Source organism: Prunus avium, chromosome 3, assembly GCF_965620075.1.
Source record: "Prunus avium chromosome 3, drPruAviu1.hap1.1, whole genome shotgun sequence".
In the NCBI taxonomy this organism is placed as follows: Eukaryota; Viridiplantae; Streptophyta; class Magnoliopsida; order Rosales; family Rosaceae; genus Prunus; species Prunus avium.
Genome location: NC_142286.1, coordinates 2423009 through 2447422, shown reverse-complemented (window position 1 = coordinate 2447422; position 24414 = coordinate 2423009). Strand labels below are relative to the sequence as shown.

General features: G+C 36.6%; 5 protein-coding genes across 8 annotated transcripts; 1 reads left to right on the top strand and 4 right to left on the bottom strand.

Moving 5' to 3' along the window:
* Nucleotides 1–7606: 7606 nt before the first annotated feature.
* LOC110761690 (GDSL esterase/lipase 1-like) lies at nucleotides 7607–9860 on the bottom strand. Its single transcript, XM_021964234.2, has 5 exons — nucleotides 9552–9860; nucleotides 9318–9439; nucleotides 8585–8815; nucleotides 8218–8473; nucleotides 7607–8103 (listed from the first exon to the last, which is right to left on the bottom strand). Exons 1-5 carry the CDS (start codon nucleotides 9811–9813, stop codon nucleotides 7868–7870), a joined length of 1107 nt encoding a protein of 368 aa, XP_021819926.2. The 5' UTR covers nucleotides 9814–9860; the 3' UTR covers nucleotides 7607–7867.
* Nucleotides 9861–11532: 1672 nt separating this feature from the next.
* LOC110761703 (GDSL esterase/lipase 5-like) lies at nucleotides 11533–15657 on the bottom strand. 2 transcript variants are annotated; one of them, XM_088249752.1, is made up of 6 exons: nucleotides 15599–15657; nucleotides 14163–15083; nucleotides 13885–14006; nucleotides 13160–13390; nucleotides 12705–12960; nucleotides 11533–12021 (listed from the first exon to the last, which is right to left on the bottom strand). In XM_088249752.1, the coding sequence occupies exons 2-6, from the start codon at nucleotides 14422–14424 to the stop codon at nucleotides 11771–11773; spliced, it is 1122 nt and encodes a 373-aa protein (XP_088105878.1). In that variant the 5' UTR covers nucleotides 14425–15083; nucleotides 15599–15657; the 3' UTR covers nucleotides 11533–11770. The 2 variants fall into 2 exon arrangements, with proteins under 2 accessions (XP_088105878.1, XP_021819944.2); XM_021964252.2 differs by lacking the exon at nucleotides 15599–15657 and having other exon boundaries at nucleotides 14163–15416.
* Nucleotides 15658–16950: 1293 nt separating this feature from the next.
* LOC110761646 (uncharacterized) lies at nucleotides 16951–19867 on the bottom strand. The gene is made up of 3 exons (XM_021964181.2): nucleotides 18061–19867; nucleotides 17618–17704; nucleotides 16951–17506 (listed from the first exon to the last, which is right to left on the bottom strand). Exons 1-3 carry the CDS (start codon nucleotides 18613–18615, stop codon nucleotides 17444–17446), a joined length of 705 nt encoding a protein of 234 aa, XP_021819873.2. The 5' UTR covers nucleotides 18616–19867; the 3' UTR covers nucleotides 16951–17443.
* A 150-nt stretch (nucleotides 19868–20017) lies between these two features.
* LOC110761702 (ethylene-responsive transcription factor RAP2-12) lies at nucleotides 20018–23001 on the bottom strand. Of its 3 annotated transcripts, none has more exons than XR_015834459.1 (3): nucleotides 22593–23001; nucleotides 20395–21379; nucleotides 20018–20286 (listed from the first exon to the last, which is right to left on the bottom strand). XR_015834459.1 is itself a non-coding variant. In XM_088250171.1 (3 exons), exons 1-2 carry the CDS (start codon nucleotides 22852–22854, stop codon nucleotides 20445–20447), a joined length of 1197 nt encoding a protein of 398 aa, XP_088106297.1. In that variant the 5' UTR covers nucleotides 22855–23001; the 3' UTR covers nucleotides 20018–20286; nucleotides 20399–20444. The 3 variants fall into 3 exon arrangements, 2 of the variants coding, with proteins under 2 accessions (XP_088106297.1, XP_021819942.1); XM_088250171.1 differs by having other exon boundaries at nucleotides 20399–21379; XM_021964250.2 differs by having other exon boundaries at nucleotides 20399–21340; nucleotides 22593–22999.
* A 530-nt stretch (nucleotides 23002–23531) lies between these two features.
* Nucleotides 23532–24414, top strand: LOC110761704 (heavy metal-associated isoprenylated plant protein 3-like). The gene is made up of 3 exons (XM_021964253.2): nucleotides 23532–23679; nucleotides 23814–23925; nucleotides 24198–24414. The coding sequence occupies exons 1-3, from the start codon at nucleotides 23671–23673 to the stop codon at nucleotides 24374–24376; spliced, it is 300 nt and encodes a 99-aa protein (XP_021819945.2). The 5' UTR covers nucleotides 23532–23670; the 3' UTR covers nucleotides 24377–24414.

Sequence of the window (24414 nt, the reverse complement as noted above, 5' to 3'; positions counted from 1 at the left end):
TTTTTGTCATTAATAGTCCTTAAGGTTAACATCCGTGCTCACAAGTAGTCCATATCCTTAGATTATGTCAAAAAAATATGTTAGTGTGTTAGGTGTTGCTTAGCAAAGTATTTTAGCTTTCCTTAACGAATTGTAATAGTTTATTATTTTCACTCAAACTCAAGAGTTTAGAATTAGACTAAGATGAATGAATCAGTGGTTTGTGGTACAAAACAAAAGTGACTTGTTGACAGTTATGAGTTCTCAAAAGTAAAATCATTCATGAAGCATGTTCATGCATTAGAGCATCTTAAGGTATGACTAGTCATCTGAATTTTCGGATCACTGCCAGCTCATTTTTTTGGTCACGTGTTTTTGTCTAGCTGTATGGTTTCTTGCCAACTGTATTAATTTTGGACTCGTTTGGTAAAACCATCAGCCCTCATCGAGCTGAAGAGGAAGCTGCCATTGCCATGAAGGACTTGATGCAACCTTTGCTAAGTTGGAAAGGAAGGTTGCACTCACTGGCGAACCCAGGAGTTTTTCGGCAAAGGTGCAATTTTGAAAGGCTAAAAGTTTTACAAAAATTTGACAACCAAATAACCTTATAATTTAAACAATACCAATTTCATTCATATGCCGACAACGAAACTGGCGCGACGGTTGATGAAGAAGGAAAAAAAACTGCAGCATGTTTCATCATTTTTTTTCTTCTAGATTAACTATGAATTACATTCGAATGTACTTTGAAAGCTTGATCGATACAATATTTTCTTTCTTGGCACAAGAATTAATCGATCAATCAGTTTTTATAAAAGACTTAGAGTTCTATAAAAAAAAAAACCAACAATAATGGTTTTGATATTGCTCAAGGACTGAATAAAAAAATAATAATAAACTTGTCATTTTTGGAAAGAAAAAAAAAAAAAAAAAGACAAAAGGAACCAGACCTAAAATTGCTGAAATTCAAATTTTAAAGCAAAAGCAAGGACTCCATCTCCGTTGAAATTCATATTAGGATTTGGGATGGGTATCTTGCATGATTAAAAACAAATTGGGATTTGCTGCATGTCAGTGATATCACCTTGCACGGCTTCTTCAAATTGGATTGGGAGGCTTCTGTTCCGTGTCGGCAGTTTGCATGTTACTTTTTAAATTGTTTTTTTTCCTGGGCCAAAACGATGCGGTTTGGGCAGGACTTTAAAAATAAAATAAAATAAGGCGCTGCGCGCAACCCAGCAGCACAGCAACATTAGCCAGCGAAAGAAGAATATTGTTCAGGCATTTGCTCGAGCAGTTGGTGGGCACCAGAGCAGAGGGGCAACTCCGGCACCTTCAAAGCTTTTTCCGACGAGGGGAGGTGCAGCTGCACCTCCTTGCGCCTCTGTGGGTCTGCCACTGGTTGCACTAGATGAGGCATATCTTGTTTCCTAAATAGACTTAGGATTTCTTGAGCTTGCTTGTGAATACTCTGTAAGAATCTTCTTTGCTTAGTAGCTTGCCTGGTCGGATGATGACCCGCCAGTTTTTCCCAATGGTAGGTTTCTTGGTGAATAATTTTATAGGTTTGATGTTCTTGATAACTCGACTAGTCATATCCAGCTGAGTATTTCCTTATTGTTGCAATGAATGTTCACACACCTTTCACTCTAGTTGTTGCTAGCACAGGGGATGCCTAGATTGAAAGGTCCTTCTGAGTGCCAAGGTTGTCATGTAGTCATCTTTCAGGTTTGCGGGGGCTTGAGAATTGATTGATGCATGGATGTGTATTATGATGCGTGTTCTTAGGTTTATGACTAGTCATATTGCTACTAGGAACATTTGATTATTGTTGTCTTAGATTTGTCGTCCATTGGGGTTTTAATTTACCCCCGTCACCTAAGCACAAATTTCAGTTAATTTCCTAAACGTGCCACATATGTGGAGCCTACATATCCAATAAAACAATACCACGTGGATTTAAATGGAAAACAAATATTTTTAACATGATTTAAAATTTAAAAATATTAGAAAAAGAAGAAAATGTATTTATTTTAAAATTTAAATTCCATTAAATAAAAAATAAAAAAAACCCCACAACTCTCTCTCCGTCTACTTCCTCTATCTCTACTCTTCAAAGGCTCAATCAGATTTAATTTCCACAAAATGGCTATAAAGATAGTTCTAAAGATATTCATTGTGAATAACTTTAGCATGTTATAAAAGAATAATATATCACAAATATGCTAATTTGTTGTAAATGTGGATGGGCACAAGGTGAGAGTGAAAAGCAAAAATTTATGGAGAAGTGAAGATTTTGTTAACTTATACACTAGGTACAACAACGTAATGAAAGATGTGATTGGACCCAGTGGCGGTTCTAGGATTTGAAAGCCGACCGAGCAAAATTTATATAACAAACTTGACGAAACGAGTGAATTTCATTAATAAACATAAATAATAATAAAATTACATAATGAGAGGAGACGTAATAAGCCTTACTCTCAAATGCATTTATATCTACAAATACAAAAACTAAAATAAAAACCAAAAGAAAAATTAAAAGAAAAAAATAGAAAAAAAAATATTTTACATTAAAAAGAAAGATAAAATAGGGGACTACATTAATTTTAAAAAAACTAGATTTATTTCGAGAGAAATGGGAAGGAAGAAAATTGGCGGAGCTAGGTTTTTTTTTTTTTAAACCAGTTGTGACCTCATTTCTCCCCTTATTTCCTTTTATAAACGTTTATTATGACATCCGTTTTTAGCTTTCCACCTCGAGCTCTATAGCCCTATCAATCATGTTTCGTAATTTCTGAAATAGTTATCTTTGTGCAAGACAAATTTTTTTTAATAATCATAAGTAATGTAGGTAATATTTTTCTAACAAAAAGAGAGAAGGAAAAGGAAGAAATATTAACTTTCTTTAATCACTTTCTCTCCCCAATCTTATTAGCTTAGTAGTTGCAGTGGAAGTCATAGTAGTTGTAGCAGAGTAAGCTATGAAGTAATATTTTTTTAACAAAAATTTGGGCTGGGCAAAAGAGAAGAGAGGAGAGAGAAAAGTGTGGGTAATATTTATTTAACATAAATTTGGGCCGGGCATGAGCCCAGCCTGCCACAGGCTGGAACCGCCACTGATGGGACCCATTACTACTAAGGAAAAATGACTCGGTGCATTTCGTCTATAGATGGACGCAATGTATTTGAGATGTATCATAAAAGTCATTACAACTCCACTATTATCTAACTAATACTCTCATATTCTCTCTATTTTACAATATTATTCATATTATAAAATTTTCAGAGAAAGCAGAAATAATAATCCAAACCAAAATAAGATGAGGGGAAAATTTGTAACTTGGGCCTGTTTGCAGCACCTGAAAACAATAAGAAAACCCAAAACCTTGTAACCAAAAAGAGAAAAACTCAAAACCCCAAAGCTGAGGGGCAGATTCAGTCCCTCAGAAAGTAGAGGGCATACAACAATAGAGTATGTGGGTAGTAGGAGGCATGATGGGCTAAAGCCAATTCGGCCCGATGTTTAGGTCTGATCTATTTTAAGAATGAGTAGGGCTTGAGTCAAGGGTTTGAAACCTCGGCCCACCCCAAAAAAGCCTATCTAGGCCCGATTTGGCCTGCCCATAATAAAATAAATAATAAATAGAATAATAAAGTTAGCCCAATGGGTGGGCCGAGGCCAAGGCCTTTGAAACCTCGGCCCGACTCGAAAAATAAAAAAATCCCATAAGATCCGACCCAAATTCGAAAATTTCGAACTGGGCACAAACCTTAGTTGAATGTATGAGTAATGTACTATAGCTTTTTTCAAAATGATAAAATATGGAGAGCCCTAAAATATAGCCCTATATGGCTGGAGGTTAAAAAATTTAGCCCTACACTATTCTTTAAAAAATAATATTTTGGAGGGCTATAACCCAGGGCTAGATTTAGCCCTCATCATTGGAGATGGCCTTATGTTCCTCGTCGCCCACATCAGATCCCCTTTTCTCTATTCTTCTCGCCCCATGGCCTTCCTCCATGTTGAACCCAAAAAATTCACAAATTTTTTTTTTTTTGCCAAGGTTGTATTGGTCAAATCCCAACAAACCTTACTTAATCTAAGTTGATAAGTGCTCATAACAAAACTTGCTAATCAGATAAAGGAGGAAGTTCAAAAAAGAAAAAGATGAGAGTTTGACCAATAGTGGGCCTCTCATAGGAAATTGGCAGTTCTGTTTTTGAGGCTCAGCTTATCATAATGTTTTCAAATTAAAACATTCACTGATGGGTGATCAATATATAAACAGCATGAAAAGAAGAAAAAAGGGGGAAAGGCAGCCTCAGGTTGCAGAGAAAAAAAGGGGAAAGGCAGCCGTGAGGTTGCAGAATATAAAAAAACTTCTAAAAGAGAGCAAACTAAACACTCCAAATCAATTAAACTGGCAATTTCAATTTAAGAAGATGAGCCACTTCGGCTCAACACCTTTATATTTTTGCATCTTCAACAAAGTTCCTCTCTTGAAGTCTCCGTGCTTGGGTATGAAACCCACAAACCAAATTATATGGATTATCAATCCATCATGATTGGCAACCCGCAATCAAACAAATGGATGGCAATCCATGCTTGGGTATAAAACCCGCAAGTCAATAACGCTCTGTCGAGCGAATCTCCATGCGAACCTCCATGCTTTGGTACAAAACCCATAAACTAAATCCATTTTGAGTGTAAAACTCATAAACTGAATTTTCTTGGATGATAAATCCATTTTGGATGGCAACCCTTTAATCAAATTTCTTAGATGACAAATCCATGTGCGGTGGCAATCCTTGAATCAAAATTCTTGGATGATGAATCCATGTTGGGTGGCAACCCTTGAATCAAATATCCTGGATGATTAATCCATTTGGGGTCAAACCCATTCTCTGATGGATGATGAATCCATTTTGGGTATAAAACCCACAAAATAAATGGAACCCCATTTTAGCTTCTATTCAAATTGTGGAGCCATGATATGATGTGCAATAAGGAAAAAAAAGTGTCGCAAGACCAAAGCACCATTTTGGCACTCTCTAATTGCAACCACAGAAAATATCTATTTGCTGGCAGAGTGAAAATAATAAATCAAGGCTGGGGTGTTTAGCCCACCGTCAAAAACAACCAACTGATGATCTTTGTCATAACCCAAACAAGAAGAGATCACACTTTCTTTTCTTGGACGGGAAAGTATAAGCTGAAAAAAGGGAAAAGCAGCTCACGTATGTCAAAAGCTCTGAGACATGAGACATGCCGACTTGTTGATGATAAAGAAGTCAACAAATTGGTTTTCACCAACAAAGAAGTCAGCGAACTCAGTGACAATGATGAAGCTCCATTAGCAACAAAAATAAAAAAATTAGATAACAAAAAAAGGAGAGAAGCAGATGCATCAATTATCAGAGAATGCAAGCACACCTCCACGTCTTTTATGTCTACAAAGTGTCAGCAAGAAGAAGAGATTTCTCAGCTTTGAAAGCCAACTCAAATGACAAAGGCAAGTAATATGATTGGTGAACAAATATTTATTAAATAGCTTAAACACCACTTCACCTGATATGGCATTCAAGAGTCCCCAAACCAAAAGGCTCAAATAAAGCTTCAGCAACAAACTCACAGTAGCTAGCTTGTACTGACGCCAAGACGTCAAAGAGGATAAAAAAAATAGTAGAGGCGTGTTTGTTTGAGAGGGCTCGTTCCTTGTAAATGTCCAGTAAGCTCACGAATATGCTTTACAATATAAAACAAGCATTGGGCTTCACACGGATAGAAGACAAGGTGAAGGTTTGAACCAAGGCTTTTTCAAGTCCCTCACATCACTTTTGGTGCCTGCAACAAATGAAAGCAAAGTGTCTAGGCACTTGTGCCCCTTTGTATTCCAAGGGACTAAGACATGAGTTCACTACTTGCAGCACCAAGCTAAGCAAGTGCACAAGAGTGTCAGCAAAGGTTCACGAGAACTAAATCAATTGACGGTCAAGAAGGCTCAATAAAATTCTTAGTGCATTCGGGTCTATCTGCCTCAATTCTCAAATGCAAGATGGCTACCAAACATGCCCACAAAATCCCAACAAGAAATATGGGAATTAATCACTGTGGCAAAGAAGCTATTTAGAAAGGAGTGCCAAGCGACTCAACCATGTTGTGACGGTGACTCCAATCCAAATAAATGATTGGTCATGCCCCGAGCATCAAGCTCAATTTCAAAAGATACCAAAGGAGCATCAATATGGATTAACAGGTTTATCAATCACAAAATCCCATTAATCTCAAATCATCCACATGCATGGATACAAATGCATGTGTCAATGATCAAATTAAATTAGTGGGTTCGTCAAAATTGCCCATTAGTTTTCTTTGATATTGACAATGAAAAAATGGTACAAATCCATTCCAAATTTTTTCATGGGTCATCTACCCTTGCAAATTTCAATGAGATCAGAATCAAATCTCTCTCCACACAAATCAATTTGGAACTACGTTGGTTTGATCCCATCAAGGGTACATAGGCAATCTAGCATCCCAATAGACGCAACCGCAACCAAATTTGAATCCTTGGTTTATTCTAACCAAATTCGCCCAAACACTTTCCCAAATGCAAATGTCAATTGTAGAAAATTAGTGGGTTCATCAAAATTACTCATTATTTTTCTTGGACATTGACAATAAGAAAAATGATACAAAACCATCCAATTTTTCCAAATTCAAATCTCTCAAACACAAATTCTCAATTAGTGGGCCACACTTACCCATTAATTTTCAATTTTTCCCATGGGTCATCTACCTATGCAAATTTCAATGAGATTAAATTCAAATTTCTCAAACACAAATTCTAAATTAGTGGGTCACACTTACCCATAAATTTCCAATTTTTCTCATGGGTCATTTACCTATAAAAATCTCAAAATTGTCTCAAAGACACAAATTCTAAATTAGTGGGTCACACTTACCCATTAATTTCCAATTTTTCTCATGGGTCATTTACCTATGAAAATCTCAACATTGTCTCAAAGACACAAATTTTAAATTAGTGGGCCACATTTACCCATTAATTTCCAATTTTTCTCATGGGTCATTTACCTATGAAAATCTTAAAATCTCAAAATTGTCTCAAAGACACGAATTCTAAATTAGTGGGCCACACTTACCCATTAATTTCTAAATTTTGAACTACGAGTGGCTTGATTCCCGCCAGGGATATGTAGGCACCCTAAGGTTGGACTTGGGAGCAGCCGCAAAACCAAAGACACACGTTATGTTTCTTTATAATGGAATCAAATGGTGTTCCCTTGAAGCAAGGGATTGTAATTAAGAGACACTGTGTCTCGAATGGGTCCAATCTAAAATAATAAAACCCCATTATTTAATTAATGGTGGTGAAATTATGTTAGGAGGTTCACATTTTCTTCAACACTCCACACCATGTATTTTAGTTTTGGTAGTTTTATGGGTTAATAAATTCTCTAAAATGGTTAATTTATCAACCAATTAAATGATTTGTTCATCATGTGGGTGATTTTGGTATTCATGGGGTTTGGGTAACTGTGTTTGATGAATTGATAGGAAAATTTTCCACAATACGAGAATTGTTTCATTTTTCGGGAACAGTTTATCAAACACAATTAATAATAATTTCCAAAAACATTTAACACCCATAAATATGTAACCCACTGTATTATTGCCCACGTCACACACAAAAAAAATTGTTATGAATTTACAATACTAAACACTCATATGTAACCATACACGAACCGGTTTGGTAGAACAATGAGCAAACATTTATCATTACATATGGGGGCAAAATTGGTCTAAGACCCTAAATAAATAAACAAAATTCTCACACGTACCCTAAATATACATAGAGGGCCCTTACGTTTCAAATAGTGCTTTCAGATTGTAAGACGTAGTGGAATTAGAAGTTCCACTCCAGAATTGCTTGGCAAACTGCTGAAAGACCCTTTCAGTTGGATGACCAGAGTCAAAGAAGACATATTCACTAGCATTATGACACAGGTCATACTCTTTCACCTCTCTCTTCCCTCCACAGCTATAAATGCCTCCATATGGACCACTTCCACAGCATGCCGCTTTCCCTTCCTCAAAACCTTTGCCGATCACAAAACAAAAATTGAACATTAATTCCTTATTTCTATATTAAATGTCATCAGATTCATGGTTTGACAACATAAGTTTAGTTCGTTTCCAAGATATATACGTACCATATTTAGCGGGGTGATTTATTCTTTCCATTAAAAACTCGTAAATTTGAGAAAGTGAGTATCTGAATCCCTTGAGCTCACTCTCTAGCTTCTGCAGGAGTTTGGAAATTGCTTTGTTGTGTAGTTTTACGTATGGTGTAATTTTTTCAAGGCAGGCACCACTTTCTCCCTGTACAATTGCTCTTGCATATGGTAAACAACCAAGAGGATCAAGGCCAAGAAACCCGAAATTCCTTCCTCCTTCCCTATATATTTCCTAATTCGTCAAAATCAATATTTCGTTTGTTAGTACTATATCCATCATGCATGCACAACAATATTATGTAATCAAGACATTTTTTTTTAAAAGTATGTACTAGGAATTTACTTTGATTACTGCAGTGATGTTGGCTATCACCAGGCCTACAAATTCCTCATGAGAGTAGGATCGAAGCACGCTTGAGTTTGTCTGGAAAGGGAAAATATAATCGTTGCCTCCGACGCTAAACAAGTAAACGGCTCTTGAGAGCAGAGCCTTGGCTTCTTCATCCCCTAGTTTCTGCCTCAGCAACCTCTTGACGCTCTTGAAATATGAGAGTTGAGAATGAAGGTCTATCACCTGAAAGAGGGTTAAGATTTTAGAAAATTAAGTAACCATTTTCATAAGGGTCATAGTTTTCAGAAGAAAAAAAAAGTTCTAATTAATGTTTGAGCCTTCTATTCAATGTGTGGTTGGGTAGTTTACAAGTACATGACTATTCTAAATATAAACCTCATGCCAAGAGTAGGCAAGTCTTATGGAAGCATTGACTTTCTAGATGTACCACATGTTTTCTACTACATAGGTTGGTGTACCACATCTCTATAAAAGGTGCATTGAACCCAATTATGTGAAAAATGTGGTGTAAGAAATGGGTTGACCTATATATGCATTATGACTTTTCTTGTACAGTATATCTGTAATTTACATTATAGAAAAACTAATTCGCGAAGCAAATTCATGCACCAAACTAACTCTTGATTTAGTGGTATTTCGATTCCTAATCTAAGTTTCGAATCCCTCCTTCCTGAGTGATAAAATAAAAATAAACAAAAAATTCATGCAAAATGATTTCACATACCAAACCTTGGCTAGTTTCAACCAGAGCACCAGCTCCTGCAGATGCAAAATTTGCTCCATATGTAAATTGATGACTACCAGGTTGTAGATATGGTGGAATTAACGGCAACTCTGCATACTCAGCTGCAACAGCAAAATACTTAACTTTCAATTACCTACGTACTATTAACATTTCAGATTCTTTACTATAAGACACCATTTCTATGAGTTCATGTAAAGTATGTATATCTCTTACCAATAAAATCTGAAATTAGACGACCGTCCGAAAATCGACCAGTCGGGTACTTGAAGAAAGTGTCCCCATATGGCCAATAATTTGCCCGCAGAGTAGTGTTGATATAGTTGTTATTTCCAGCATCAAAGTATGAATCACCAAAGAAGAAAAGGGGTACATGTTTGTCAAACCCAAGATGGCCTTGGCTTTGGGTTGCCATGAGAAGAAGGCTAATGCTTGTACAAAAAGCGAAGACAGAGACTTGGAAGCTTATATTTGCCATACTTTTTTTCTTCTTCTTTTTATTTTTTTGCTTTGTTCTGAATTGCTAGATTCGATCTTCAACTTATCTTGAATTGCTATTTATAGGGACATTTGGAGGCAGTTCTCCATGCGTATAAAAATCAATGACCTTTTCTTCTCTTTTTCTTTTTCTTTGTTTTTTGTGTGTATAAAAATCAAGTAGACATTTGGAGGCAGTTCTCCATGCGTATAAAAATCAATGACCTTTTCTTTTTTTTTTTTCTTTTTCTTTGTTTTTTGTGTGTATAAAAATTAAGTACGTACCTAGTCTCTCTAAAAAGTCCATATCAAAACAATCCAGAAGGAAGATACGTAAGCAAACAAATATTTTACTCTATCGCATTTAAATTTGTTTCTCCGCCACCTTCTTCTCGGACTTTAAAATATTATTGTTTTCATTTTTATGTGTTTGATATGGTCTTTTTTTATAGAAATTATTTTTAGAAGGTACCATTCTTTGAAGTTCGACAACAAGACCTACTAGAATAACAGTTCAAGCAGAAATGGCCTGAAATGAGAGCCAATCGTGGCATGTGGCATGGAGAGGACCGTTACTTACAGCATCTTCAAGGAAGATACCAAATGTTAAATGTTAAATTTGAATTTGATGGCTTATGTGGCAATTTGACACTTTGGAAAAAATTTAACTTCTCCCGAAATGCCAAATATCATATTATTTTATTATATATTTTAAAAACAAATTGGGCTCATATGATGCATAAAGCTTTAAAAAGATAGTAAATGATACTGGGGTCCATGACTAAAAAATATTAAAATAATATTTGACATGAAGCTTTTTGATATGTTATTTTTTATATATCTCTTTCAACCTTCAAATTCATGTATGATTTGACTACTCAATTAGAGCAACTATAACCTTCAATTTTTCCCATTTCATGTCCATGTGACAATTTGACATCGGTTGAAGATGCTCTTACATTAGTATAGTCGATCGAGTACTTCAAATCTTAAATCGAATATAGTTTTTGTTTCCTATTCCAATCAAATACCAAACATAAATATGTATATATCTAATGGAAGGAGTTGATTTTTTTTATTTTTTTTATTTTTTTGACAAATGAGCGATAGAATTTTATTGAATAAAGAGGTGAGCCACATACAAAAATCAAGCTATATCCTAAGGGATTAAGCGAGTATTTCTACACATACGGGCTCGGTCGTTGAACTTTTAAGATTGTATTTTAAGTAATCTTTAGATAGACACATTAAGCTCTTGATGGGTTAGAAAAGAAAAAGTGCAAATTAAATCTTTCCCACTGTTTCTTCTTCTTTCTAACATTTTCAATTGATGGACATTACTAATTTAAATTTATACAAAAAAAGCAATAGACTCAAATTATAAAGACTTAGCACCTTGCTCGTGTCTTAAAAATTGAGTAATCAATTAAAGCCGAGAAATCCTCAAACATCACTGATGACGACGACTTCACCTATTTTTTTTTTACATACACAACTACTCTTTGAAAACTAATAAAGTTTTGTTCTTTTTGTATAAAAAAGTTTAAAACTATAGTGACATATTTGATATTTTTGATATTTTTGGGTGTTTATCGGGACAGTTTTACTTGAAAAAGATAATACACATTTAATCTGGTGTTTTGCCTTTGAAATTACCAAATATAATTTATAATTTCGTAACAAGACATTTACACTTTTAATCATAGTTCTTCCAGAAGCAAAGACTTATTTTGGCTGCGGTGGTCAACCAAAGTAGCAAAAGATACATGTCTAATCTTCAATTACAGTTAAGCTGCTCCATCTAATTTTAATTTTAATTTCCCAAATATTGAAATGTTCAAAGTCACATGTTATAATTCTGGTGGAATGAGCGCGTTACATCAAATGTACCACTTCAAAAAAGACTAATAATTTAATATTTAATATGTCACGATTTGTGATTTGATCCAAGGACTTAATTAGAAGCCTTGGAGGAAGAGATCCTTGAGACTGTATAGACCCGTGGCATTGGAGTCCCATGGCCGACCACTCCACATTTGATTGGCCAATTGCTTGTAGACCTTTTCAGTGAGATGGAGAGAATCCCAGAACACATGTTCATTTGGATTCTCACACAATTCGAACTCCTTTACTATTCTTTTTCCTCCGCAGCTGAACACCCCTCTATACTGCCCTGTCCCACAGCATGCTGCTTTTCCTTCCTTTAAACCTTCCACCACAAACAATTACAACATTCAGCATTAATTTGTAGCACAGATTGATGACCACATAAGTTTGCATAAACAGAAGCGTTTTGTTGAAAACACATAAGTACCTCCTACACAAATCATTCCCAAACGAGCCCGTAAGTTGATTAAAAAAACAAGAACATGGGCTTCTAAATGCACCCAACAATTTGGTCGGTACACTGATCTAGAAAATTTGCTCAGCTTTACTTTATTGAAAAAGAAAAGTGAAAACAAAAGGAGACTAGCAATATTTTTTGAAAATTGTTAGGGATAGTCTCCCACATGCACGTTGGTGACTCTCAATCATTAATGCATTGTAAACTTCACTTACATAAACGGTTGAGAGTAACCCGGGTGAATATAGAGGACTATACCAAGCACTCTTTTGTCATTGGTACGCTCAAGGTCAAAAAAGAACTTGGTCCACCATCAAATTATTGGACCTGTTGGTTCACCAGACACCTAACACTAGTACAAGGGATTGTCTTATCGGCCTGGCCCACTTCCCTCACTAGAAAGAATAAGCATGGTCCAGGCCCTATTTTCAACAATGTACTGAAAACTCTGGTGATTATTAGACTGCAGACTTAGGACCCATATGTTTGTCCAACCACTGAATTGATAAGACAATTTTTTTGATGATTGGTGTGGATTGAGTACGTACCATATTCGGAGGGATGTCTGGTTCTCTGCCTAAGATTCCTGCTCAGGTCGTAGAGTGAATATTTGAAACCCTCCAACTGGTTTCCTAGTTGAATCAGAAGTTTGGAGAGAGCTTGGTTGTGTAAATTGGCAAGTGATGAAACTTCTTTTAAGCAGCTACCATTGTTTTCTGGCTTGATTATTCTCATGCCCGGAAGACAACCCAAGGTCGGCAAGTTGATGAACCCAAATTTCCTACCCCCTCCTGCATAAATTTCCTGCGAATTTCACACCCAATCATAATATATTAGAGTCGAACATATGCACTCTACATATGTTATGTTATCAGACTATCAATCAGCATCACTGATTAAATAGCATCATGTGCAAATGTGCCGTTTCGACCGACAACATAACATATCAGATTATTTGAAAATAGAACATTTCTTGATAAATAAACTACTAACTAATTCATACTCGGATAACGCTTGTCAAGTTGCCAATGACCATTCCAATATATTGTGATTGAGAGTAGGACTTCAATATGGGGGAATTGGTTAGGAAAGGGCTGATGTAATCGTTGGTTCCAATGCTAAACAAGTAGACGGCTCTTGAAAGTGTCACTTTGGCTTCAACATCGCCTAACTTGTGTCTGAACCACTTCTCTACCTTCTTATAATACTTTAGTTGTGTTTTAAGATCAATGACCTGAAATAGGAGAATATGAAAGTTCCATAACTATTTTGCTACACTTTCTGAGTCTAAAGTAGATATACGATACTTAAAATTTTTCATTTTCTCTACTCTCATACACAAAAGGGCTCATTTTAAACATTTTGTACTTTGAGAATTTCTTAGATGCAACGATTGTAATATGACCTCACGTAAATATTGTTACGGGGGCCTTTACATTATTTAAATTCAAAATTTTTTTGAGATCACGTCGATGTAAATGATACGAGTATGGAGCCCATTAACAATGATTAAGCATCATTTCATTATTAGTTTCTTGTATCATATCAGTATGATGAGGTGATACAACCGTTGCATGTACCTACGACTTTCTCGATTTTCTTACTTCTTAACAAGTTAATACAAAAGTTAACAATTAAGACAAAAGAAAGGGAAAACATCATGAAATGACAACTTCATACCAAATAGCATGGCAATATCATTCTCTGTCAAATGTAAAACTTACATACCGACCCTTGAAACGTCTCAACCAGAACACCAGCCCCAGAAGATGCAAAATTCACCCCATCATAGTATTGGTGAAAGCCCGGTTGAAGAAAGGGAGGAACAAATGGCAGGTGAGCATACTCAGCTGCAAATTATATAAAATAATATACAAAATATTAGATAATTAAGATCATGATTAATTAACTATAAGCAGACAAAACAAAATTTTATGTTAGATTAGCTAACCAAAAGTGGACTTGTACAACCAAGGACCACATTATAAAAGATTTGCAAATCTCACCAATAAAGTCTGATATCAAACGTCCGTCGGAGAATCTTCCAGTTGGAAACTTAAAGTAGGTTTCTCCATAAGGCCAGAAGTTGGCCTGGTCAAGAGTTGTGGTGTTGATGTAGTTGTTGTTGCCAGAGTCTAAGTAAGAGTCTCCAAATATGAAGAAGGCAGCTTGCTGCTTTGAGTGCCAAGATTTGCTTCCGCCGCAAGTCGAGATTGCTAAAGCTACATGAAGAAGGAAAAAGAGAGAGACAGAGCTTGGCTTTGCCATGGCTGCAGACTTGTTGATCACCGCATATATTTTACATCAATGTCAAGCAAATATATCTGAGCCACAAAATTTATACAGAAAACTTCGTTTTTTATTCTCTCTGAAATTTGGATGAGTAATCTTTCCTAAATGCAAAAGTTTGGGCTAGTCTACTCTACTCAATATGAGTTTTAAAGGGTTTTATTTGATCATCATATATGTGAAATTATACATCTGGCTGATGAATAAGAAAAGACTTCTTATCCAACTACATGAATTGCAAAAGTCAAAGTAATTTGAGAATTTGAAAATACCCATTTTGTCAAAAAAAAATTTATTAAAAGAAAATTATCGCTCAAACTAATACTTGGCGTTGAACTTTGAACCAGATATTGTTTCCTTTTTTCTAATAGCCAAAGAAAATATTATTGCAGAGGCACTGCAAAGTTCTCAGCTAGCAGCCAACACAGGGTGGTTCAGTTGGTAAGGTCCCTGTATTGTGACACTCCATCGGAATTCGAGTCCCGCTGTCAGCAGTAGTATGTTTGGTGGGTAATCTGTACAATTCTTATGTAAATCCATACAGGTGGCTGCGGGGCATATGGGCCCTTGCGTAAGTCCTTCCTGATAAAGGTCTGGGGTTTGCCCTGGCCGGAGTGTAGGGGTAGCCTCTCCTTCCCCTAAACAAAAAAGTTTTCAGCTAGCAACTTGCAAATAAAAACACGACATCAAGAAAAAAAAATGTTTCTTGGCGGATTGCTGGATGTGAACGTGTTGAGCTGTACTGATGTCCCCTACAAATTCGAGAAGTCAACTGCTCTTCAAGGCAATAGTAGAAACAATCAAACTTTGATTCTAAGGATTGCAAACATGACTCACGCATTGTTAGATTACAAGAAGGCCCAAAATTCGATGTAAATCAAGCTTAAAAACTCATTCACGTGTAAAAATGGAAAGGCATACATATACAGAGGGAGAGAGACAAACAAATACATGCAGCCAAACCAATCAAAAATACTCTGATGCATGTTAGACAACGACTATACCCAAAAAGTTATTCAAAAAAAATAACAATGTTATATCAAATTTACACCCGTGAACGCATACACATGATTTTTATGGTGTCAGAAAAGATAGCACTATAATTTCTACAATTTTTGGGCAAATGGGAAGTGTTAAACGTGACCCCTATTACCTTTTTGAGATGTGTAATGAGCGTCTTGCATGTCATCATTAATGTTTGAATATATGAACACCAGGTCCATGGAGTACTTAAAAGCCTAATTTTTCTTCCTTACACATCATGTGAAGTGGGGAAAGAAATCAAAAGTGCGCAGTACATACATCATTTGACTAATCTAATTATTATTATAAATTTCCCCTTTGCAATAAACAACTGTGTCATTGAGAACGGAAGTGGCTCAAATCAGGTTGTTTGTAAGACCAAGTCTTCGATTTTCTTTATTTTATTGATATATATATATATATATGGAAATCGGGTTTTTTTTTTTAAAAAAAAAAATTCAAACGATAGTCTAAACTACTACAAAGAGGAGGGGCTTTCTCACACACATAATATCAAGGTACCATGAGGATATGGGAGGCCTAGGGTACATGCGGGCTAGGGCCTCCAAATTGAAGGCACCCCCAATTTGTATAAACGTCTATATATACATACGCATGTTAATTTAAAAAAGTTAGGCCCATGTGATTTTTTTTGCATTTTATAAAATTTTTATGTGAATTACATATTGTTATTTTCTATTTATGCATTACATAAAGTTTTTTTAATTTACTCCAAAAATAAATCACATAAATATACATAGAGGGTAGAAGACAACATTTTGGTAGTTCGCCTAAGCCGACAAAAACATTAGGACCACCTATATATGTATTTTAATGAATCAGGCACATGTACATTTGACTTTGATTTAAAATAATCGTTACAAGTATCCAAAAAAGAAAATAAAGAATCGTAACAAATAAAGAATACATATTCTACATATATATAGAATTCCCACATGGCCCAAACCTAAAATAGTCGCTTAAAAAGTCTGTTTAATTTAAAATTGTACACTTCGATCTCGATTCCCCATCTGTTCTAAAGAGCTAAGCTAGCTAGCTATCAACTATCATTTTGTTGTTTATGTAAAGATGTACCCTATCATAGCATCTAATTACAAATGTGGATTAACATGGATGGAGGAGTGCCTAATTATCCTTGCGTGTTGGCAACGTGTTGGCAAAGACAAATAGCTAGCCTGAGGATTGAGACCTAATTATCTTTGGGTATTAGTGATTGATGTGAAAGATGCATGATTAATAGTTGAATACTTGTGTGGCCCAAATAAAAAGTTTAATACGTTGAAGCGGGAAAATGTTCTCCTGTGAGACTGTTTGGCAACATAAAATGTTTATATTGTCAGACTACGAATCTGAACCATTTATGAAATGAGTTTTTGCCAAGTAATTTATGCTACTAGTGGGGAAAGAAAGATAAAAGAGTATTCATATGGCAACATAAATTTGGGAAATAAGCATTACGTATGAAGTATTCAAACTCACAAAAATTAAGTGGGCATAAATGTTCCCAAAGAGACAAGCAACAAAGGTAAATTTGGTAAGTGAGTTTTGCTCACTCAATAAAAAGCCAACCACAAAAAAACGAGTGTTACCTAATTGGTAAACAAACCCATCAAACAACATTAATCTGGGACTTGATTGGTCTGAAGAATAGTTGATTAGGTGTTCTCTAGATTTGAGATGAACCAAATCATCCAAAGTACATAGAATGGGGTCATATATGATGCCTTCCCATGAACATGTGAATTTGCTTACCAAACCCACATAAGCAAAAGACATCAAATAACATATACACTAAACCAACGAACGTCAGGACATCTGTTACAGCTTATTACTTGGTTCTTGATTTCTTGCTCATTGAAATATCCCAGAAATTTGTTCAAGGAAAGAGATTGAATCCATTAAGTTTTGGGTTCAATTTCATTTTTGCTGACAATTGAAGTATATTTTCCACCTCTCATATGTAAAAAGCCAATGCGCAATTGATGAAGATGGTGTCGGGGTTGGTAGGAAAAGATGCCTGAAAAGAAGCTAGTTGTTAGAGAAGTATCATAATGGTGCACGCAAAAATCATATACCATTGCCATAATTAAGGGAAAGAAACCATGTGATTAAGGGTGGTGAAACATACAGTGTGATGTTTAACTCCAGCGGTGTAAACTTCATTTTTCATTGTAAGCTCTTTATAATCAACACTTATGTTACACTCCAGTGCAACCTACCAAAAAAACAGGGTGAAAAGAAGAAAAAAAGGTTGAGACCTCCTTTGACCCCCCAAAAAAAAATGGTTGAGACCTCCACTCGAAGTCAGAGTTCGAATCCCCTCTCTCAGAGCTCTCAAGCATTGCGCTGGACGCACACACAAAAAATTATCCCAACCACGCTCAGAATAAGGGAATCAAATCAAGAAAAGAGTGTTCTCTTTCTTGATGAGACTTTCAATCCAATTCTGGTGAATGGGATTTATTCCACAACAAATATGGTTCATTTTGAGTTAGATAACTTGAAAGGCTTGAAATACCGGACACACGCTTAAACGCTTTAATTTTGACCAAATGATGAGATGCTACAAACCTTAATCTTCAACAAAATTATATGAAACACCCAGAGGTGAGCTCCAACATCGCCTACAATTTTCATTTGAAACATGTTTTTCCTTGAATCGTCTTGCAATGAAGCCTCTGCCACAATCTGGCTGACATTCAAACATGGAAACAGAGCCCTTATTTCGACACTCACGTTGCTGCTGTGAGCAGGCTGAAGAAACCCGGGAATCCGAATTGTTCCTATAGGCAGTCCATCATCCAAAACTTTAAGATGCGAAGGGCTATACCAGATGCCAACCTTGTTAGGATTTTGAGCATTCAGGGTCAATGTGATTGCTGATGAAAGAAACAGGGTTGAATCCGAATAGGCTTCGAGCTTATACATATCCAAGCTCACAGTTTCGAGGGAAAAAACTGGCCTTTGGGGCTTCATGATGAAAATTACAATCAATGCAGCTACACCAAGAAAAACTATTGCTAAGGTAACAAACAAGAGGAGAAAGAAACTGCATCTTTTGAAAGAATATGCATGGCAGAGTTTTTGGCAACACAAGTAACTTGAGTTGTGCATTGAAACATCCATGGCGGATCATCATCATGTGGGTTTATGCTAATTGACTATACTATTATGTGATTTATTTGATTGTTATATGCTAATACTTGTACAGGAAGGAGGAATTTGATGTCTTTCTTTCGACTGTAGGTTGTGTTATTCCGTTCTAAAGTGATACCAGGACCCTCACAGAGGAAACTTGTAAAGCAAGGAAGCACTTTCTCAAACTTGCTTTTCAAGGGGAATTTTATGCTCTCCTAAGTCTCTTACAACCCCACTTGTGAATTAGGGAAGACACTTACCTATAACGGGTTGACGTAACCCCCAAGTCTACACCGGTCATCACCCAATTTAGTTACGTGATGAGTGAAATTATATCAACCCGGTGTATGTAAGTTTTCTCGAAACTGAAACATCAGTAGGAACATTCTCAGAACATATAATATTAGACTGATTTATTACGAGCCTGAAAGGTCATCCAAATGGGGGCATTTCTATGTTTATTTGGTTTTTTATATTGTGATTCTTCTAAAACACTTCGTTTGGGTAGGTGAGGTGCTCCCATTTACCATCGAAAGCTTGAGAAGCCAAAAGAGGTTGGTGTGGTAGGTACAACTTCCCTTGTATTCTACCCATTAGTTAATGATCCATGAAACTTAACCATCTCTCATTACAGACTCACTAATTCAAACCCACATTTTTTAAAGGTCAAATCACAGCCGCCCAATCCCATCAACCTAGAGATCCACCAAATCAAAACCCACCAGGGTCCCTCCCCCACCCAATTGGTCATTTGCCCTAGTTGTAAGCTTTTTGCACGGAAACATGTGAGTAAAGAAAGAGTCATCCGAATCACTCTGAGAGCATGCATAGAGGGTGGTGCTTAAATGATGATGCTTCTCTTCTGCTATGCTTTTCTGCTACCCTCCGCCTCTGAGTCCCATACTGATTTGTCTATTTCTTGGCTGATGAAGCATATATATATATATATATGAAGGCAGAGAGGACACAAAAATCCATCACCCTAGTGCCACATGTCGGTCGTATCCTTCAAAATTTAACCATTCATGAGAGAGATAACATGTGGCAGACATGCAAAAACACTCTTCACATGGCTGAGTGAGGCATATGCCAAAACCATAAAACCTGGAGGCTACAGCCAATTCCATGCCACATGCATAAGCTAATGTCATAATATACTCCAGACATCTGAGAAAAGTTTCCCCACATACTCTTAACTTATGAACAGAAATGGCAGCGTCTTTTGGTAATTCCGTCTTCCCAAGGTCAGATGTCAAACACATCTTGTTGCCTTCACTACAAGTCTTCAACCACCCGAGGTCGATATGAAGAACTTTAAGCTAAGAAACTAGTTGAGTTTTTCTCCACAAAGAAAAGATCCTAACAGCAACAATGTAAAACATATGCAAAATTTGATGGCCTCTTGTAAAAAGTAGGACCTAAATAAATTTAACGGAAGTTCACAATTATCAGGTTTCAGTATCATCCATCATAAGCTCACTCACACAATGTCATGAATACAAACATCAAGTTCAGCAACCCAAATTCTAAGTCTTTGGAGGCGAAAGTAAACCTAATACCTATATGCTCTCCATTGACCATTGCTACGGCTTAAAATACTCCCCATACAAGCCTTATGCATGTTCAACAGCTTGCACTCCAAACCCAGAGAAAACCATCCTGCAACCACAAGTAAAAAAGCAAAAAGGATCTCTTTCTGAATAAAATGAGAGTGAACATGAAACAGAAAATTAAACAATGTAGAAGCTGATGCAGAATCGAACTCACTAACATGTAGCTTTATTTACATAAAATAGAATGGATGGGGAAAAGTTCGCTCAGAAACCTCCCCCAACCAGGTCATCGAAGCTCCAAAGGTCCACTGAGTTGCCACCATCCTGAGTTGCATCTGCACTGAGGAAGACGTCCACTGAAGCATCCCAGCTCCCATCAAGATATGGCGTCTGAAAGTACTTCATCTCAAATGCTGAGAGCTCATCAGTCAGTGTCTTTCCTGCATTATCCTGAACAGGCACCAGATCCTCTGGGTTAGACTTCAGTTTCTTCGTTGGGCTAGCATCCTCCAGAAACAGTGAGTCATCACTTTCTTCCATAACAGATGAAAGAACAGATGATATTTCTGGAGTCTTTGAACCTTGTTCTCCCCAGCCAAAGTCAGAACAATCAAAAGAATTGCTTCCCTGATCAGAGCTGAAATACAGCGGGACAGCATCGGATGGAGTAGAGGATTTCAGCGCAACATCCCCATTGGCCGGGAAGGTGGACATATACCCAAAGTTATTAGTTGGCGGCTTTTCATCCAGAAAACCCATAGCATTGTAGTAGTCCTGATTTGGGTCATTCACAAAATTGATATTCTGGTTCAGATTAGGCTGAATGGCATTCATGTTTGTCTTGGGTAGCATTTTCTGAGGATTTGCCTTGACAGAACGCTTTGCAGAAGATCGTGGGGTTTCTTCAGGAAAATTAACCTTGGCTTTCTTGCCACGAATTCTACGTGCCTCGGCATCATAAGCCCTTGCAGCTTCTTCCGCAGTGTTGAAAGTTCCAAGCCAAACCCGGACCCCTTTTCTTGGGTCTCGGATCTCTGCAGCCCACTTACCCCATGGGCGCTGGCGAATTCCCCTGTACTGGTTCTTCCTCTTTCTCTTTGCAGATTTCTCAGCCTGCCCATTGAACTCCACTGATTTCACAGTCGTAGAGCCTTCAATAACTGGAAGAAGAAATATATCAAAGACAAGGATAAAATACACTAAGAAAGTTCATTAATCTTCTTCGATGTCAATCACATGAAAAAATACACTCATGTATTGATCAAAAGGATTCAGAACATGTTTAGGTACACAGCCATAAGGATTCAAAGAGAAAAACCTTCACTCCATCACCTATGACCCCAAGAAAAAAATGAAAACAAACGCCTGGATCATAGTTATACCAGATGCGATCTGATACAATATGAAAAAGAACAAAAGCTTAATATTATCGCATATGACAAAGATATTGAAAAGAAGAAACTTTGATCTCTTCATATTGCTACAAGCATGATCATCACATGACATAAAAAGCAGAATAACTTGACAGGACATAAGGTATAACAAGCAAATAGTAACTTTTACAAATAAAAATAAAAATAATCGAAGGAAAAAAAATGAAGATACCATCTCCTATGGATCAATAGAAATATATTCCGGACTTGACTCTGGAAATTCCAGTTCACTATGGATCCCAGCCTGATATTTGATTATTTGCAAAATCGACCATAAACCAAATATTAATCTCTTACTAGCTAGAGATAATGAACAAAAATTGAGAATTCCTACAAATATTATTTTAAGAGCAATGAAAATCTACAGTGACGATTCCTTACATTAAAATTCTATTTTCCCCCTCCCTAAAAATTAATAAACAAAAAGTAATTGATCAAAATCATACAAGATCACCAAGATCTTTCCCTACCCACCTAACAAATACCTCATCAAAAAAAAAAAAAAAATTATTAAAACAAACTTCTTTTCTAAAGCGATCAGCTTACACATATACTCAATATTACACATCTATTATTTTTTTAACAAGTGAAAAAAGCTGTTTGCTATAGAACAATAGCAAAACTAAATAGAAATTTTATACAAAACAAAATTTACTCAGAACATTCAGCCACTTTGGAAGCCACAAAATTTCATAAATTAAATCGGAAAATATTTATAAACAAAAAATAATTACTGTCTACCCCATGAGCAGAAAAATCAGCAACTCAATTTTCGTATGAAACAAAATAATCCAACAGATTGAATCACCAGAGTTCCAGAACCTATGACATAAAATATTCAAAAATAGCATTTCTAACATCAATCCACCCCTTAAACCAAAAACCCAATACATGCATCACAGAATCAATCAATACACACAACAAACACACAAATGATGTAAATGCTCAAGAAACAACGACGATAAGAGGTAAGGCTTACTACGAGCAGAAGAGGGCTTTCCAGCAGAGAAAGCAGAGGGCTTGGCCTCAACCATGTCATCATCTTCGTCCACATCAGACTCGTCCTTGAATTCCTGGAAATCAGCCTCGAAGTCGTCGTCTAAGTCAACGATTTCGGGCCTGAGTGGCTTCGAGAACCGCTTTCCCGAACTGGATTTTTTGAGATCGGGCCAGAGGTAGTCGGCGGTGAGCCGCGACCGAGTCGGCGCTATGAAATCGGATATTATAGCACCTCCACACATTTTTGCTGTTTCTCAGAGGACTTTGCAGCTGGAAAAGGTGTCGGAAAATCGGAAAGCTGGGATTTTTCAGACTAAAATGTATACGACTGGTTTTGTGTTTTGGAAACGAAACGAGTTAAAAGAGAAATGCTTTTGTTATTTTCTGCTGAGTAAAATGAGGGTTTATATATACTTTCTTGCGTGCAAAGGGCCGGGGCGGATTCTTTTACTTTCTTGCCCTTATTTAACACGGAGATTTACATATGCCGCCGCTGCTTTTGTTCTCGAACGCCCTTCTGTGATGCTTTTAAATTTACCGCTGCTCATTTAGAGCATCTCCAACCGATATGTCAAAAGTGCCACATAGACATTTAACAGCTAGAAATAATATATCATCTTACTCCAACGGAATTGTCAAAACTGATGTGGAATGAAGGCTGAAGGTTCAGCTGTTATTTTTGACATCCCAAAAGCAAGATGTCAAATGAATATTTTATTATTTTTTAAAGATAGCTCGTTGTTATTTTCATTTATTATTTTTTTATTCTTTATCTTAAATGATTTGACAGTTACATTAATTATTTATTTGACATATCGGGTGGAGTGTAAAACTGTGTAAATGTCAAATTGCCACATCAACCATCAAATTTAAATTTGATGTTTGGTATTTGACATATCCCTTGGAGCAGTGGCGGACCTGTGCAGGCGCAAGGAGGCGCGCCCGCACCTCCGGTCGCTGGAAATCGCCATTACAGGTGCTGGAGTTGCACCTCTGCTTCAGACCAGCCATGCACATGAGGTGTTCGACGAAATGCACAAGTGACTGGGCCATTGTCAATGGCCAAGGTGAGACCCAATTCATCCGCCTCTGATTCTCTATCGTTTGATTTAGCCCTTATTTTCTCTCTATATGCTTGCGTTTGCTTGATGGGTTTGTGTTTGAGTAATGGTTTTGGTGTTTGTTTTTGGGTTTCATGCAGAAGAACAACAGCAATGGCGTCGAGAACAAGAACAAGAACAACGACGGGGGTGAGAAGAAGAAGGACGGCCCCAGCTCCTCTAAGATTGTCAAATGGGTCAAATCTTCTCAAGGTAAAATCATTCAACCCCAGTTTATCAGATTTCCTTCAAATTTTGTCTTCAGAGATTCTGATCTCTCTTTACTCCTCATGAAATTGTCTTCTTTTTATTTTCTCTATTTTGGTGCATGGAAAAAGTAATATTCCAAAGGAATTTGATTCAGATTATGCTCTGTTTCTACTTTATGGGTTGAATCTCATCCACAATTAGATTCAATTATTATTATTATTTTGTTTCATTTCTGGGATGGTTTTTAAGTTGTGTGTATTATATATGCAACACAGGCGCTGAGTCGGTGAAATCTGCGGGCCAAGCGAACAAACTGACGGTGGTTGGAAAAGTGGACCCCACAAAGCTGAGAGACGAGCTGGCCACCAAGACCAAGAATAAGGTCGACCTCGTCTCTCCCCAGCCCCAAAAGGACAACAAAGTCAACAAAGACGACGCAACAATTGTAGGTTAATTGTATGTTATTTTTTTAATTAATTATGAATAACATTA